This window comes from Natator depressus, chromosome 6 (genome assembly GCF_965152275.1).
Source record: "Natator depressus isolate rNatDep1 chromosome 6, rNatDep2.hap1, whole genome shotgun sequence".
Taxonomy (NCBI): Eukaryota; Metazoa; Chordata; order Testudines; family Cheloniidae; genus Natator; species Natator depressus.
In genome coordinates, this window is record NC_134239.1 from 107815161 (window position 1) to 107833404 (window position 18244).

General features: G+C 40.5%; 1 protein-coding gene across 4 annotated transcripts in view; it reads left to right on the forward strand.

Moving 5' to 3' along the window:
- Positions 1-18244, forward strand: part of EVL (Enah/Vasp-like) — a 215819-nt gene that overhangs the window by 15172 nt on the left and 182403 nt on the right. Inside the window, exon 1 of one of the 4 annotated variants that reach the window (XM_074956231.1) lies at positions 13174-13381. The exons of 2 other annotated variants lie outside the window; for them this stretch is intronic. In XM_074956231.1, the coding sequence (XP_074812332.1) occupies positions 13359-13381 (23 nt within the window). In that variant the 5' untranslated portion in view covers positions 13174-13358. Of the gene's footprint in view, positions 1-13173; positions 13382-18244 lie in introns of those variants that run through there. One more of the 4 variants, XM_074956228.1, reaches the window with a different exon arrangement.

An 18244-nucleotide genomic window follows, 5' to 3' on the forward strand; every position in this document is an offset into this window, starting at 1 on the left:
GATGAAAGCTAAACAAAGCTAAAAAGCAAGAGGAAAAATCACGTAGACAGGGAATTGGCTGAGCCCATAACCTGAACTCAGCAGAGCACACCGACCCTGAGTTAGTGTCCAAACTCTACCCTAGCCTGGGGAATGAATTCTTTTGTATCTCAAAACCACTATCAACAAACGTTGCTGTTCCTGGGGGTTCCTCCAGGATTTCCTTTGTCCTAGTTTCCTGTAGTCCAGTGGTGTCAAATATCTGTCCTGCATGTAGCTCACCTGGGCTACACAGAGTCAATAGAATCTAAGTTTTCATTTGGAAAAAAAATAAAGTTTCTGACCCTCATGGTTGGAAAGATACCCTTCCCAATTTAAAGGCTGTATAACTCAGTGTAGTGATGTCTTCCTCAGTGTGCAGAGAGCCTGAAACAATGGGAGTGTATTGCAGCTAATTGCTGTCCCAGACCTATAGGCAACAAAATATAAGACAGCAGGGACTCCGGGTACCATATTGGTTCCAGACAATCCCAAACCTGTCACCTACAGAAATAATTGTGACTGAAAATTGGAAAAGGTTCAGAGAAGAACTACAAGAATGATTCAAGGTCTGGAAAACATGCCTTATAATGAGAGCTCAATCTGTTCATCTTAACAATGGCTACATTTAGAGTACTAAACTGTACCGATATAAGCATTTATATCAACACATGCTAGAGATCCATGCTAAGGCATTGTGCTATTTGAACTATATCCATTTCTAACAGATCTAATTAAAACCATGTAAGCCAAGCCAAAGAGAAGGTTTAGAGGTGACTTCATGGTCCATAAGTATCTATACAGGAAGATGATGTCTGATACTGAAGGGTTTTTCTGTCTAACAGAAAAACGTGTAACCAGATCCAATGTCTGGAAGTTGAAGCTAGATGAATTCAAACTGGAAATAAAGTGCAGTATTTAACCATGAGGGTAGTTAACAATTGAAACACTTTACCAGGGCACGTGGTGGATTCTCCATCATTTGAAATCTTTAAAACAAGACTGGATAGCTTTCTAAAAGATATGAACTAGTTCAGACACAAGTTATGGGCTTGATGCAGGAATTACTGGGTGAAATTCTATATTCCCTGTTGTGCAGGAGGTCAGACCAGGTAGATGAACATAATGATTCCTTCTGCCCTTTTAAAATCAATGCATCAATTAATAATTCTAATTAACTTAGTTTAATATATTTAATGAATTAATGTAATTAATTTACTCTTAGATGTGATTTCCATGCATTACTCATGGCCTGATTCTGTATTGTATTGCTTTCCCTTGATGTATAATCCCTAGCCATGGAATTTAAGTGCATATACCCTCTGACTAGCCACCAGCAGCACTCTTTTGGTCCACTCCACCCAATACCATACGCTCCCTTACCTAGTTTTCATGTTGCTTTTCCTACCTTTTCCCCTTTAACTTCCTTTTATCTTCTATGATGAACGGGTGATTTGGCCTTATGTATACTATATGGATGAGTGCAACAGAAATGCAAAGATAAATCTGAAAATGGCAGAGATTTTTTTTCCCCCAAGAGTGGTTACTTATTGAACATGGATAATTTTAAAGTATAAAAATGGAAGAATTTCTAATCAAATAGCACCAAGAAGTGCAGTGCCATTTATTTTCCTCTTTAGGATTTTATCAATATTAAGGAAAATTGCTATTTAAAAAAAAATCATATGTATACATTTTATAAGTAGAACATGCAAATGTGAGAAATTACAGCAAATTTTCTTACAATATTTAATAATATTTTAATAGAAAAATGTTTAAATGATAGAATTAGGATTATATTAATTTTTATCCAAAAGTATCATTTGAAAGACTCAATATGTACAATTGTGGTAATATAAATTGTATATATGATTTTAGTTAAGGCCTTTACAAATATGAAGAAAATTATAGAAACTTTAGCCTGACCCTGTAAATATTTATGCACATGCATAATTTTAAATGAGTAGTCCAGTTGGCACTACTCACCTGAGTAAAATTGCATATGTGATGAAGTTTTTGCAAGATCAGGGCCATAGACAAGGAGCTTGATTTTGATCTCACACTGGTGTAATTCAGGAGTAAATGAATGGAATCAGTGGAGCTTCACCTTTTTAAAATCAGGGATGAGTCATTTGTTAAAATCAAACTCTGCATATCTTTAAAGTATAGTTATCATAGGTTGTGTGTGACGTTGGGACAGAGTATGTGTTTGTTATGTAGAAAGCAGCTCTGTAGTTTTGCATATGAGGGACTTCTCAATAACATCTTAAAGATAAGTTTAAATTGTATTTATAAATTAGCAAAATGACACAGCAGTCCTGGTGTTATTAGAGATGGGTGAGCCAATGTTGAGTAAATAAAGAACTTACCTGAAATTTAGCCCAAAATTTAACATGAATCAAAACTCAGATACTAAAATGATGGGGCTTGTAAGCACACAGTGTGAAGATTTTTAAAGGGATTTAGGAGCAGTGTACTTCTAAATCCCTTTGAAAATCTCTCCCTAGAGCAGTGGTGTCCAAACTTTTCCTGTTCTGCCCAACCCTTACCAGTAATGAAATCTGCTGAACACCCCCCCCCCACCCCCATTACTACATGGTTGTCTCAGCAGAGGAGCTTGGGCTGAAGTGGGCAGAACTGGGTATACGGGAGGAGCTAGGACTAGAGGCAGAGTTGACCTGGGAGCAGAGAGGGAATGAGGGCAGAGCTGGGCTTGGGGTAGAGCAGGGGGCGGAGTGGGGCTGGGGCTGGAGCTGGAGCTGGAGCTGGGCTGGTTGACACTCCCTTCCCTCTCCCTATGAGGACTGACACGAGCCCTACTGCATGCCCCCTCAAATGTTCTAGGGCATGCCCAACAGTTTGGAGACCAGTGCTCTAGAGAGAGGAAATGGTTATCTTTTGGTTTTAATTTTGTATACCTATACACTTCCTGGTATCAGCTCGGGCTGGAAAAAATGCCAAAATACTGCATGAAAGGCTGGTCTCACCAGCTAGGAGGTTCCAGAAATCTTATGGGACTTCCAGCCCAATTTGATTTGAAACCAGCCTTTGAACTCTGCCCATTTCACCCCTATTGTAATATCAGCAAACCAGACGTTTATAAACAATATGATTCTTCATTAGGTGACGACGATTAGTAAGACTTTGAAAAGATGTACTGTTTAAAGTTATCGCCTTATATGGAGAGTTGCTCCAAACTTGGCTGTCACCAGAGAATATTTTTGGCTCTGGGACAATTTCCTTTACATGGCTCTTCAGTAAAGAATCTCCAGTGTTTGGATAGTGATGGTTAACAAGAGATGGGACTGTTGTATAGGATTATTTTTGTTTGAAGAAGAGAGGATGGAATGCAATAAGCAGGTCAAAAATAGAAACAAATTTTGTTTGGCCAGAAATTATATGTATAAATCTTAACTGACTTTTAAAAGTGGCCCGTTTTCAAGGCAGATTTTTTTAGCACGTTGAGTTTTGTAGATCTGTTTGCTCATTGTTTTGTTGTTGAGTGCTTCTAGATTTGTAGCTGTTTAGTGGGATTCTGTAGATGCCACTCTAGAAATATATATGGTCAAATCTCTGTCCCCATCCCAATTCCCATCATTGAAAACTGGCTCCTTGGGAAAAGTTTCAGTGGAGAAGGGGGTGGGAGGAAAAATAAGAGAGGCAACTATAATAGGGCATGTCTTCATTGCACAGTTAACCTGGGTTTTAGCCCCAACATTACTATCATCCACACAGCCAAATCTCTGGTTTGGAGGAGCTGTGAGCCTGGAAGTATGGATTACAACCATATCTGTCCTTCACTGGGCCTAGAACAGTGGTCCCCAAACTGTGGGGCATACCCCTCTCGGGGGCTTCAGAGAAATGTGCAGGGGGGCATGATGAGGCATGGGCCAGACCCCATGGTGGGCCGGGAGTGAGTGCCACCAATCCTGCTCTGCCCCCAGCTCTGTTCCAGCAGTCGAGGCCCCAGCTTTGTATGCTGACCGCTGCCCCACTCCTGGCCCCGGCTCCCGAGGTGGGGCAAGGGGTTCGGACAGATTACATTACAGGTAAGAGACGGCGTGTCATAAACATACAGCTAAGGGGGTCATAAACATACAGTTGGGGATTGGTCCTGCTTTGAGCAGGGGGTTGGACTAGATGACCTCCTGAGGTTCCTTCCAACCCTGATATTCTATGATAAGGGTAGCATAAAATTCCTCCTTTACCTGTAAGGGATTAAGAAGCTCAGATAACCTGGTTGGCACCTGACCAAAAGGACCAATAAGGAAAGAAGATACTTTCAAATCTGGGGGGGGAGGTTTGTTTGTGCTCTCTTTGTTGTGCTCTCTCGGGACAGAGAGTGAGACCAGGCAGGAAAAAAAATTTCCTAAAACCCTACCTGAAATAAGCATCTAAGATTACAAAAATTGTAAGTAAAGCAAGGAAATGTGTTACATTATCTTTTGCTTTAGCTTGTGAATTTTCCCTATGCTAAGAGGGAGGTTTATTCCTGTTTTTGGAACTTTGAAGTTGAGCCTAGAGGGGAATCCTCTATGTTTTAGATCTTATTACCCTGTAAAATTACCTTCCATCCTGATTTTACAGAGGTGCTTCTTTTACCTTTTTTCTTTATAATAAAGTTCTTCTTTTAAGAACCTGATTGATTTTAGTGTCTTAAAGATAAAGGGTCTGGTCTGTACTTTTATTAAAGGCAATTGGTTAGTATATTATTCTCAAGCCTCCCCAGGAAAGGGGGTGAAGAGACTTGGGGGAATATATGGGGGAAACAGGGACTCCAAGTGGCCCTTTCCCCTGGATGTTTGTCTAAATCACTAGGTGGTGGCAGCAATACTGTCCAAGGACAAAGAAAGGATTTGTGCCTTGGGGAAGTTTTAATCTAAGCTGGTAGAAATAAGTTTAGGGGGTCTTTCATGCGGGTCCCCACATCTGTACCCCAAAGTTCAGAGTGGGGAGGGAACCCTGACAGGGCGTGGCATAAAAAGTTTGGGGACCACTGGCCTAGAACCAGCTCGCTTTGTAGTGAGTATGCAGGCTAAATCATTCAAGTGCTGACAGTCCATCAATGCCTTCCCACAATTCCCACCCCCCCCCCCCCCGAAGTTATCCCGCAAATGACTGGGCAAGAATCTTAGAGCGTCTCAGTACAAAGAATTAGGGGAGATGCCCCCAGACACACATGAGTGCATGCAGAAACAGTGAGGATTCAGTAACTTCGGTAGGGCTTTGCCACGGGAATGCTTGCTAGGGAACACTGGTCTAGGCTAATCCAGGTGTTCAGACCCAGGTGCTGATCACCCAGCTTAATTGCACAGTGAAGAGACATCCTTAGAGGCCCGTAGCAGGCTAGAGAGCATGACAGGAATGGAAGGACTGAGAGAGGAGCGTGGTGAGTGTGAGAGAGGACGATGGCATTAGCAGCAGCATTTTAGAGTGACTTGAGTAGAGATAGTTGAGAAACAGTGAGGCTAGACTAATCTGAGTGCAGAGCTCCCTGGCCATTTCCTCTCCCACCCCAGCATGCCCTCATGCTGGATGGTGCCCAAGACAAAGGGGGCCTGTGCTGCCCCATACATGGCAAAATTCTCTAGTGGCTTATTGTACCCTCTCTATGCTGCTCCAGGGTGGATAGAAAGTATCCCATTGTACTATGCCAACAGGGAGACCCTTGAGGTGTTCCAGGCAGATTGCTTAGGAAGTCTAGTTTAACTGATGGAGATGACATGGTCAACTTAATGTGGAAAGCATTAGCTGTACTGAGCCTAAGTCATGGTACTGTGTGGAAACCGACTCCACAGCCCCTTACTTAGATGTGAGAGTGCTATACATGGACAATCCCAATAGTAGAACCTCGGTAGATGTGCTTTAGATAGTGTGTGAGAGAATGGGAGCCTGTGGTTAAGAAATGACATCACTGGCAGTTATAGTTACCTGTCTCTGCTGGCTTTAGTCCATCATTCTGCATCATTGACCGTACATTTCTATGGCTACTAAAGCAATTTGTTTGTCATTGGTCTAATGATTGACCCTGGGGTCAGGTAGAAGATAAAATAAATGAATAACAGCGAAAACATGTGCCAGTGGTACCCAGGGAAAATTGTTACATGTTGGAATGTTACGATACCAGTTCCACTTAGAGCCTCAGAATAGGGCTTACCTGGGACGTAACTGGCACATAGGCTATGTGGTAGAGAAACTTCACCTAACAGATCAAATTGCACTGTCATTTACACCTGTGCAATCTCATTGACTGTAGTGGGATTGCAGTGGTGTAAATGAAAGCAGAATTAGGCCCTCAGAAGATATTACTTTATAGTTGAAAAGTGAGCTTTTAAGTCTTAATTCTCTATGCCGCATCCTACCATGTCATTAAGGAGTTCACTACTAAATGTTAGGAAGGTTTGTTCTTCTTCCTGTGTTTATTCAGGTAGATGCCAAGGCATACATGGTAATATTTTCACAGGGTAAGACTTACCTGTGTCCTGACAACACGCTTGATAATGACACCAAGATTTAATAGGCATTAATATGCTCAGCTGTGTGTGGGAAGTTGCTTAGTTCATGTTGGCTGCAACTTTTGACTGCAAACACTCCACCATGTAATTAAATGCTTTAGAAGATCCTCTGGGCCATTTGGTTACTTGAGAACTACTGCAGATATCCAGAGTATTTTTGGTGGCTTGTGAATATTCTTCTTTGTATTCTTATAACAGCATTCAAATATATATATAATTTTATCCACCTTTACATGGCACGTTTTCAACATATGAAAGCCAAAAGGTCCACTGAAATTGCGTGGCTACTGGAGGTATCTATTCATATATTGTTTTAATTTTTGCTGAATATTCATTTGGTGGTGATTATATTGTAATACCAACACACCCTCTTGCCCAAAAAAGCTGGCTTACCTAAATATGGCCAGTTTGAGGGACATTTCCATGGAAAATTGACATCTGTAGTTCATTTTATTTACTCACATAGTGCCTTCCCTGTCTGCTGTTCAGTTTTCAAATAGGTTATTAGGATACTAATCAGAAGAGGTGTAACTACTATAAGATGTTATGGGTGTTTTCTTGTGAATATTGATGTGGTATAATTCTTAATTGCTAGGGCAATTTTTATGCTGTATGAGTCAAATTAAACTTTGTTGTATTAAAAAAGTTGTGGTTTACCATTTTTTATCTAGGAACAAATAATACCTTACTGCCTTTGATTTCAAATTCATGCTGTCCTGTACCTTTCCTTGGTATGGATTTTATAGTACATTAAATAATTTTCTGTACATAGGCAAAAATTCAGGTCAGGCATATATTTTGAAGGTTTTGATCATATACAGTAGTGTTTCAAACAACGTGTCTGAAAACAGTGAATCTTGTTAATTTTTGGTTAGGCAATAATGTGAATGCATTGGTTTCTGTTGAAGTGAGCTGTAGTTCACGAAAGCTTATGCTCAGATAAATTTGTTAGTCTCTAAGGTGCCACAAGTACTCCTTTTCTTTTTGTGGCTACAGACTAACACGGCTGCTACTCTGAAACCTCTCATTACTTTTGACATTCAGAGCAAGTGCTTTTTCTCTATTACTGTTTTGCCATGTCTTGTCTATTTAAACTGTCGGCTCTTTGGGGCAGGAAATGTCTGCTATATATTTATACAGCACCCAACACAATGGGGCTCCAAAACCCAAATAGGTTCTTTGAGCATAACCCCAATGAAAATGATAAAGAATGTAATTTTGTAATCAACTTTGTTTTAATTGATTGATTAATTAGAATTGAATCAGTTCTGTGTTATTGCAGAATCTGATACCACTTAACCCCAGTGGTTAGAAAGACATTAGGAATTGTGTCCACTCTACCTGGTCTCCCCACCCTCCTTGAAGTATTAAAGCAAAGCAAATGGTTGTGTTGGAAGCATTTCCATTTCAATGCTGTGATGAGTTGCTGCTATGTGCTCATCAGCACCTTGGATCCTGTACAGAGCACCCATTAAAGAAAATGGGAGCGCTGCCTAAGCAGCAAGACTGGCCGCAGAGGAGCACAAGCTTGGGACTGATCTCAGGACGTCCACTCCCCTGGTCATCCGTAGGCACTAGATGGATTGCAGGGAGTGAAGCAGCTGATGTTCAGACAAAATCAGAGAGGGTTGAGGGCAGGTTTTTGTTGTGCAAATGTCCCTGATCTGGCATACTTTTAAAGCGTCATCAGAAGTGCCTGTATGGGACAGGCGAGCTGGAGGAAGGGGAAACATGCTCATTAATGCATTACTGCTACGCTAGCTTTTTCACAAACCAATTGTATTTACATTGGATATTAACAGTATTAAAGAGTATGTGGGGGGGGAAATCTGTTGCCAGACATACTCATGCAACCCCTCCTGGGGTTGTGCAGGTGATGGAATTGGGTCCTGTGTGTTTGTAACCTTTTGCCATCAGAGTATTTTTCTCCCCACACACAGATTCAAGCTTCTTTTGCCAGAATAACCTCCATGCTGGTCAAAATAAATACCACAGAATGAAGGAAGTGAGGAATTTCTCAGTCAAGAGAGTTATTGAAATGAACAAGAATAGTTTTCTTGTCTCATCACACCATGTCACTATCTCATGACAAAACATGTTATAAGTACTATAGCTGAAAATGGAACATGTGATTCATTTTTTTTTCTACTTCAGTATCTGGAGGTTTGATGATTGCCAGTGATACTAGTACCATGCTGTTGCGTCAATACTGTCACCACAGATGCCGTAAATGCCATTGTTCACTAAAGTCTCTTGGAATTGTTTCAGGGATTCTCCCAATACTAGAATAATCTAAGGTAACCTTTCCCTCCCCCACTCCACTAGACACTTTCAAATCTTATTTTGCTAAACCCAACAAAGACCATTGAATTCAAAGAAAACTCTACTGAAGGAGATATTTAAGCAATATCCTTGGCTGCTGTCTATGATCTCCATACCTACCACTGTGCAGAAAAGATAGGGCTGATCAAATGTATCCATACTGCTCAATGTGCTGCCTTGTCTTTATTTTCCTTCTCCATTTCCACTCTGTTTTTGCCTCCTCTCCAACTGAAATTAATTCTGGATCATTCCATTGAGTTCCTTTTTCAAAGAGGTCAAATCCACATCACCAAAATTATAACACAGTCCAATGACAAATGCAAACATAGTGAACGTCTTTCCCCTTGCCAAGGTAAACAAGCACTTTATTCAAATGTTTCAGTCTTGTGTGATCAGATGGTACCATTGAGCATCTGGATGGATAAGGCATCACTGGAAACTGGAGTCAACAGAGTGAGTTCTGGACAGACAGAGAGAGTGCATGCTCTTCCACTAAATGAAACTGAACTCTCTGTAGAGCAGAGGTGGGCAAACTACGGCCCGCATGCCACATCCGACCCACAGGACCGTCCTGCCGGGCCCTTGAGCTCCCAGCCGGGGAGGCTAGCCCCCGGCCCCTCCCCCTGCTGTTCCCCCTTCCCCCGCAGCCTCAGCATGCCGCATCGCCAGTGCTCTGGCCCCCCACTCCTGCCAGGCAGCACGGTGGCGTGACTGGCTCTGGCATGGTAAGGGGGCAGGGAGCGGGGGTCCGGCTCCCAGTCAGGGGACTGGGAGCAGGGGGTGGTTGGGTGAGGCGGAGGTTCTGGGGGGGGCTGTCAGGAAACGGGAATTGGGGGGGTTGGATAGGCATGGGAGTCCTGGGGGGCCTGTTAGGGGGCGGGGGTGTGGATGCGGTCGGGGCAGTCAGGGGACAGGGAGAAGGGGGAGTTGGATGGGTGAGGAGTTCTGAGGGGGGCAGCCAGGGGACGGGAAGTGGGAGGGGGCGGATAGGGGGCGGGGGCCAGGCTGTTTAAGGAGGCACAGCCTTCCCTACCTGGCCCCCCATATAGTTTTGCAATCCCGATGTGGCCCTCTGGCCAAAAAGATTGCCCACCACTGGTGTAGAGGGTTAACATAAGGCCTACATACAACTCGAGTCCCATTTAAGCACTGGGGGAGAAGTTCACCCACAGCCTCTGGCAACATGCCTCAGCCCTGTTCTGGATTGTCATATTTCAAAGCCCCTTCAGTCATTTTCTCCTCTGCTAAGATTTCTAACAGGGATGACCATTTTTGTCACATGGACACCTGTCTAGTAGGAACTAGACTGAAACCACCAACTCATTTTATATAAGCCACTGAACTGCTGTCAAATGGTAATAAATTATAGTAACTAGCACGGCTTTAACCTGGGTCAGATTGGAAGGTGGAAACTGAAAGGCTGGATTTTCCGTTACTTTACTGTCCAGTTGCTGACATACACTTATGTTCTAGTTTATATGTTTCTGTTCCATAACATAATAGCAATTTTTGGTGCAACGTGGGTCTTTTTCCCCAAGTGATTGAGCTGGGTATCCAAGCAGAGAATGAATGACCTTGTCATTGAGCGATTCTTTGTCTTTTGCTGATTCTGATGTACAGGACTCTAATTGTCTCCTTTTTGACACGTTAAAGCCAGTGTTAAATGCCCGTACTCAGTATGTGAGAAGTTGCAGTGCTTGCTTCTTTATTCCATCTTTATGACGTGCTACATGATTTTGCAGGGTCTTCCAATTTAACTAGAAGGTCTCTGGCAGGATTATTCCATTCAGGTTTAAAATGCTCTATGACCATGATGGCAGTAGATCAATAAGGCTCTGGCATTTCTTTGCCCCCTTATGTCTTCACTAGACACTTAAGTCATACAAGTTCTGTCAGGAAATCTTATGCTGATCTTCATTCATGTGGACACTGTGACATCATGCTCTAGATTGTACAATCTAGTGGGAGTCTTAATTAATTTAATGTCAAGAAATTACACCATTAATTTCCTTGTAGGCTGAGAACCATGCTTGAGCGGTATGTGACACTACAAGCCACTGAGAAAACACTGGATAAAAATTAAGTTTTAAAAGTTATCTCAATAAGAACTTTCAGCAATTGACCTTTACTAAATGTAAAAGCTTTCTGGAGCGTGTTTACCTTTTTTGAGACTTTCTCCAGCCTTCACAGAGTGGCCATTGATGAGGGTGTCAGGGCTTGAACAGTAGACTGTTTCTTTAGCTCCTAAGGAGTTGCAACAATCAGAAAGCATGGCAGTGATTTAGTGAATTCAAATGCAAGGTGAATGGATTTGTTTTTAAACAGTATTTTATTAATATAATATTTTAAAGCTGGCATTAGAAATCCCAGTGTTGCACACAGAGGCCAACACGGTGGGAGCTTAGCCACGGTCTTCAGATCAGGGTTGGGCCAAAAGGAGGGTTGGGCCAAAATAGAAGAGAGTGCTTCACATTTTCTTCCCTCATCACTGTGGGATCTCCAGTCTTAATCCTGACTTTCAAGGTGAAATCCTGGTCTTAGTGAAGTCAGTGGCAAAACTTCCGTTAACTTCACTGGGGTTAGGATTTCACCCTCAGTGTCTAGGAATCTCATATACTTTCCCTGGACCCTACCATGAAGAAGCAAGGTGGTTTTCTGATGTCTTTGTTCCCCTTTCCTCTGATAACGTGGAGCTCTTCTTTTTTTCTAAGTAGGATACTCAGAAACACCTACTTTTCATTTCACCTCTCCATCTTAATGTTTATTTTTGAGGATAAGAAATACTTTGATGGCCAAATTCACCCTTCATTTACATCAGACATCAGATGGTGAAACCAAGGGCAAAATTTGGCCAGGTATGTTTTTCTGTTACTACAATATACATTTATTCCCATTTTAATAACTTATTCCCTTTTAAACAAATGAGGCAATGCAAACAAAATCCAGCATCCTTTCTGTGCAAAAAATGCTCTTGCCCCAAATGAATTTAATGCAGATTTTCTATAAGTCTCCAGTGTCATTTCTTTCTCTTGTCTTTTCCTCTCATTCCAGCCTCTCTGCTCTCAAGCACGCTTCCCGGGTTCAGAGTTAGGATTGTTGGAATCCTCAATGAAACGTCCTTGAGAACAAGGTGCATGCTTTACCTAAACAAATAGCTATTTTAGGGCCTGATCCTGCATTTCTTGCATACCCAAAATGCCCATTGAGGCTTGATGTTCAGGGAACACAGACTTCTATGGATTTCTCTCTCTCTCTCGTTTTTTTTTCTGCCATGTTTATAAAACACAAGGTCTCTAAAGCCTCTCCAGATTGTTTCGGAAGAACATATGCTTTGCCTTTTGAAGTATTCTAGGAATGTTGCTCTGGTGTCTGTCTTACTCCAGCATCCTGATGTTTGTTTCCTTATCTACATACAGTACATGTAACTTTTGGCCTTTGTAACCTGAGCTTGAGGTATCTTCTGTTTTGTTGTGATTCTTGTCATATACCACTTATGCTTTGGCAACTTCCTACCCTTGTGCTGTTTGAGCCACATTTTAATCATGAGGCATGCAAGGAAACCCGTTTTATTCACATTTTAAAGAAGCTTCCCATTTGGTTGAACCCCTGTCTCCTTTGCCATAGAACTTTTCATGTTGCTTCGGAGATTGCATTGCTCTGTTGCTAGGCAGCTGAAGCATCTTCAGTTACATGCCACAATTTGTGAAATTCTTCAGTTATCTCATTGTTATTTTCTTTCTTTTTATTTGGAAATGTGGCTATTTGGCTTTCATCCCTCTTCATTCAGTTGCACTGATGTGATTTATTAGCATTAACCCCCTGAATTCCTAAGAGCCACATGTATTGGGGCAGATTGAAAGTGATAGCAAAGAAATGGGGAGTTAAATTGGTCAGGATTAATCTACAGTAGGTGATGATTTCTTGTCGCTAAACTACTTTAATGTGTTTTGGCTTCCATGGAAGGGGTGGATCGTAGTTGTAATCTTTTGCAACATTGACAGTTCATGTGAATAAAAACACTACATGATATTAAAGTATCAGTGCAAGGTAAGGGAGTGTGTTTAGATAGGCCTAATTAATCTATCAGTTTGTAACAGTAATACCATATTTCTGGTCTGTTTCCTCCTTCTCCTCTATTTGAATTTATTTTTGATGTAAAATATGAACCATAATTTAACCATTGAGTTTGTCATGTAAAGTATTTGACTTATTTGGCTTGAATAATAAAGATATCCGCCTTTTATTCTTGGAGTATACTGCATTAATCAGACTTGCTGGAATGATCACATGGTACTCTATGCCTTTCCCTGTTAGCTGCTGCTTGTCAGCAGCTGGCTGAGCTGTAGGCTGCAGGCCAGTATCTGCATACCCTTTCTCTTCAGAGTATTTCAAATATACTGCTTCTTAATTATGCATTTTGCTGCAGTTTGACAAACTAAATGGTTCTCCTGCATGTTAAGAAGATTATTTTAAATTTCAGAGAATTTGTCTAGTTACTAGGCCATGTATGCATATGAAGAATTCAGGTAGGCTCTCTATTTTATACATCAGTGTGCTTGGTTTTTGTTCTCACAAGGTTTTTGCTGTGTAATGTCAGACGGCTCCATAGTTAGTTCTCCAAAATGTAAATCTTTCTTGCATTTTAAAATCTCTACCCTGTGTATTGGGAGAAGTGTGTAGAAGAATGAGCTGCAGGTAAATGATAGCTAACTGCATGACGGAGAGTAAAACTGGATAATTGATTATATCTTGCAGCTTCTGGCTACATGACTATAAAATGTGTGCAAGTACAGTATAGAGTTATAAAACAGAAAGTGTTCTGCTGAAAAGGGTCTTTGCTATTTTTGGTTCCTGAGACCTGACAGATGCTTCTTCTCTAAAGAATACGGATTATGATAATTAAGGGAAAAATATTGATGCTTATATCATAGCTAGGATTAGATTTTTGTGCTGCAGCACAGTCTACATGCCTGTTTTTCATAATCCTGTAGCTGTAGAATTTCATATGATATTTCTAAATGTGATTCATATGGTTAGATTGGGGTTGGGTTGGGTTTTTGTTTGCAAACATTTGAACAGCTTTGCTTGTTAAAGTACAAAATTAGCATATTTTTATTTAATATTAGTGCTGCTCAATACTGGGTCCCCCCCCCAATATAACACTCTCCCTATGCAGCTTCAAGATCTATTTAAACCATAACAGGTTTTTGAAGATAGCTGAAACAAAATGAATAGACATTCTAACACGATTGATGTTTTCACCTGCATTGAAACTGTACTCTATGAAAATTTCTGATCTTCAGGGGGTCTTTCACTTTGTTTTAGGTTTATTCACTGTTTCTTGTAGGTCACACTATAATATTGGCCAGATAAAAATGGTGATAGTATTATGACAACATCGGGGTAATCTCTTGGTATATTTTCTGTTCTATATGCCATTGCTATAATATAATATAATGAAAAAAATCCCTTTGATTTATTTAGAGGTAGAAAAAGATGGTTTAAGTATGTAACTGGACGTGAAGGAGATTGGCTTTGCATTCACAATACACATTCAGTACCTGATTATTTTTTCTATTAAACTTTTTTAACGTCAGACAAAATATTGATTCCATTTTGTTAATCTGTGCTTTGCCAGATGACGTACGTGTGCGTGAGTACACATCTTGATGCTGACAAGTAGTAGAAATGAGCAACTGGAAGAAATAATAATTAAAAAAACACCATATGTCTAGAATCTAGCCATAAATGATGAAGAAATACAGGCTAACAGGGACTAGAACTTCTACTGCTTATGAAATGCTGTAGGATACTGCCTCAGTGAAAAGATTTTACTGGAACACTTTGTGATGCTGTGTAACTGCAGTTGTCATAGGATTGTCAAGAGATGCTCACAAATCTTGATTTAGCCAATTGTTGGCAGTAAGTTAAATTGCAAACAGGCACACAGTCTACTATGTCATTATTTGATTTAGTAGTTCTTTATATTGCACCCAAGTGTTTAAAACATATTATTAATACAGGATTGGCCTAGTTCAGTATTTAGATGGAGCACCTATGCCTATAAGATATGGAGTTGATGATTCAGTAGGTGGTGCTGTTCCCTGAATTAAAGACTCAACATGGTGTTAAAGGCACTGTGCTGCGGGAGGTGCCATCTTTTTGGATAAAATATAGAACTGAAGTCATGGTCACTTGTGCTCACTCAGGGCCTGACTTCTGTTAACAAAGTAGGTGCTCTCTTGCATGTGCTCACATACAAAAACATACATCCAGTTTAAATCTCGGATTTGTCTACAGATCGGTGTCTGTCTAGCCAAGTGCAAGCAAAGCTTCCATTTGTGCATGCATATACAATTGAGCACATGCAAAATAGGTTTTCATTTGTGCACGTGCAAGTTTACACCTACTTTCTGACTAGATATTGGCCCTAAGGAACCCAAAAAAATCTCTGAGAAAGAGGTGCACAGCCATGGTGTCTTGGACAAATTCCAGATACTGTAGAGTGATCGCGTTCTGTCTACCCAAGTTTCCCCTGGAGTTTCAATTTGCTATAGTGACCTTCACTTCCTGGCGAATGGTTGGGTAGTGCTGGGTACTCTTAAACAACTGCTGGACTTCTCTGCAGAAGCATCTCACTTCTGGACTGGATGAAGAAAGCAACCCTGGTGCGCTGTTTATAAAACACTTATTTGTAAAGCACTTTGGGATGAAAGGCACTTGGTAAATATAACCAATGTGGATGAGTGGGTGGATGAGCCAAGAGTTGAACCTCAGAGGAAACAAAGGAGCTAAAGTCCATTGGGAATTTCATAATTCCATGTTCTAGCCAAGGGCAGTTTTTTTCCTGACATTGGGACAGGGCATTACCCCCTAAGCAAACTTTTATTTCTTTTTAACTGAGGGTTACAGAAACTTACACAGCCAGGTCGTCAGTTTGTGAAGTCATTGGACCTTTACCTCCTGACATCAGCTGAGGATCTGGTCCCTTGTCTTTACTAATTACTTTTATAGTCTGCATAGACTCAATAGCATAACATGCATTTTTTTATACGTAAAATGAAGTAAATTTTCTCACGAGCTGGATTTTCTCAACCTCTCACTGATCTCCCCACCTCACTGTGATAGGTTGTTGTGGATAATGTTAAGAGAAGATTGCTGTGCTTTTTGCCAAGAATGTACTGTACTTTTGTTATGTCCAATCTAGATCAGTCTTTGTAGCAACAGAAAGCTTTGTTAAACCGAGTATAGATTTTCCTCTTGTTGCCTTAGGTATATTAGCCTGGGGTATTACTTGGCATACTCCCCAATGAACTAGTGTCTGTCTGTTTCTAATGCACCTTCACCGTCACATCTGGGAACTTTCTAGTCCCCTATGCACTGAGTAAAACTAGTAACAATACAAAAAAGGGAAATTTTAGTCTCTTCAAAGTCAACCGTTTGTGAATACGGCAAGTACAGTTTTTCAAAAATTGATATAATGCATTTCAAAACAGAAATAGACTATTTATATTTTGTGTGCATATAGCACCTCTCATCTGAGGATCTCAAAGTGCTCAGGAATATTAATAAAGCCTTATAACTCTCTGAAGAAGATATTATGATGCCACTTCTATAGATGGGTAAACTGAGGCACAGAGTGATTAAGTGACTTGCAGAAGGCTACACCCATGAGTTTTGTTGCACATTTGGAATAGAACCCAGGAGTCCTGATTCCTTGCCTTCTGCTTTAATCACTGCCAAATAAAAAATATAAATACCTCAAAATAGAAAAAAATTAATCATTCTGAGTACTGTTTGACTAAAGCAAATTCCAGTGGTAAATAATCCTAGATTTACTTGTTGGCTGCAGTTTTTCCCATCCTATTACCAGCATTTCAGGTACCTCCGGTTGGGAGCTCCACTGGGATAAATTTAATAAAGAATAAATAAAAGAAAGTTGTTTGTCTGTCTTCCATCCTACTCTATGAAAATGGAAATGATATTGAAATTTGAAGTGGAGGCAGATAGATACATCTTCAGAAAGGAATAGCAGAAAGATCTCCAGACCAGATAAAGCCAAGTGCTCTAGGTGGATGAGGGCCTAACTTTGCAAAAATGACTAATTACTGTGGATGCATCAATTTTTGGGTGGGGCATCTTAGAGGGGCCTAATTTTCAAAAATACTGAACAATCATCTTTTGAAAATCAGGCCCCCTTTTAAGGTGTCTTAAATTAGGCCCCAAATTTAGGAGTACTAAAATCCTGTAGTTACTTTTGAAAAGTTAGATCCTAACCTTTTTCTTGCTAGAGAAAATGACAATATTAATGATCAAGGGAGAGGAAAGGAGAAGTTCAAGGAACATTTCAGCCTTTGCAAGAATATAGTTTTTGTGAGTGGCACTGGTATTATAATTGTTAGGGAAAGCCAAAGCTACTTATTGTTCTGAATCCAAGGGATTGTGACTTCACAGGTAAGATGAAGTGACTAGTGAAAAAAATTTACAAAGTGGGGTAGTTATTCTTTTCTGACAAGAAGAGAAGGAAGTTTAGGGAGTTAACGAAGTAAAGCTGCTTAGGTTAAATGGTGTTAAAACAGAAGAGGCAGGGGAGAATGTTTAAAAAAGGGTGTCAAGGGTTTTGCAGATTCAGATGCTATTCTTGGGCAGCATTTGGCAGACAGTGTCTCAAAAAACTGATGTAACCTGCAGCACTGAATTTACTGCAGTTGCAGCATCATGAACAAAACATTTGTGAGATATTTAACCAATAGCAATTAAGAATTTTTGCAAGCAGGAGTTTAAAATTGACATTTCAATGTCAGTGGACCAAATCCAGTTATAGTTGAGATGGTGCTTTTGTTCAGAGTCTTTAGTGGCTTAAACCTTCCAACAGACCAACCAGTGCCCTTCTTTTTATTCCTTCTTTACAAATAGGGAAATTTAAAATAAAAAACTGGCATAAATGTAATGTCCAGGTTGAAGATTTTAATTGCACACCAGAGTCAGAAAATCCAGTTATAATTCCCATAGCAAATATAACTCTGCCACATTATGCATCTCCTGAGGCAGTAAGAGAAAATGGTTCATGGGCACAAACAGGTCAACTTATGGTTGCCGTGAGAACCATTCCACTGACACTCTTGCATCTTGTGAGATTAAAATCTCAATTTTAATGTTATGACTAATTTAAGGCCAAGTTCTGTGGGCTTTCCAGAAGCAAATCGTAAGCGAAACAAGTTTCTTTACATTTATGGGAGATAATGCTGCCCACTTCTTAATTACAATGTCACCTGAAAGTTAGAACAGGCATTCGCATGGCACTGTTGTAGCTGGTGTTGCAAGATATTTATGTGCCACATGCACTAAAGATTTATATGAATTTTGCTTGAATAAGGCCCACAAAATGT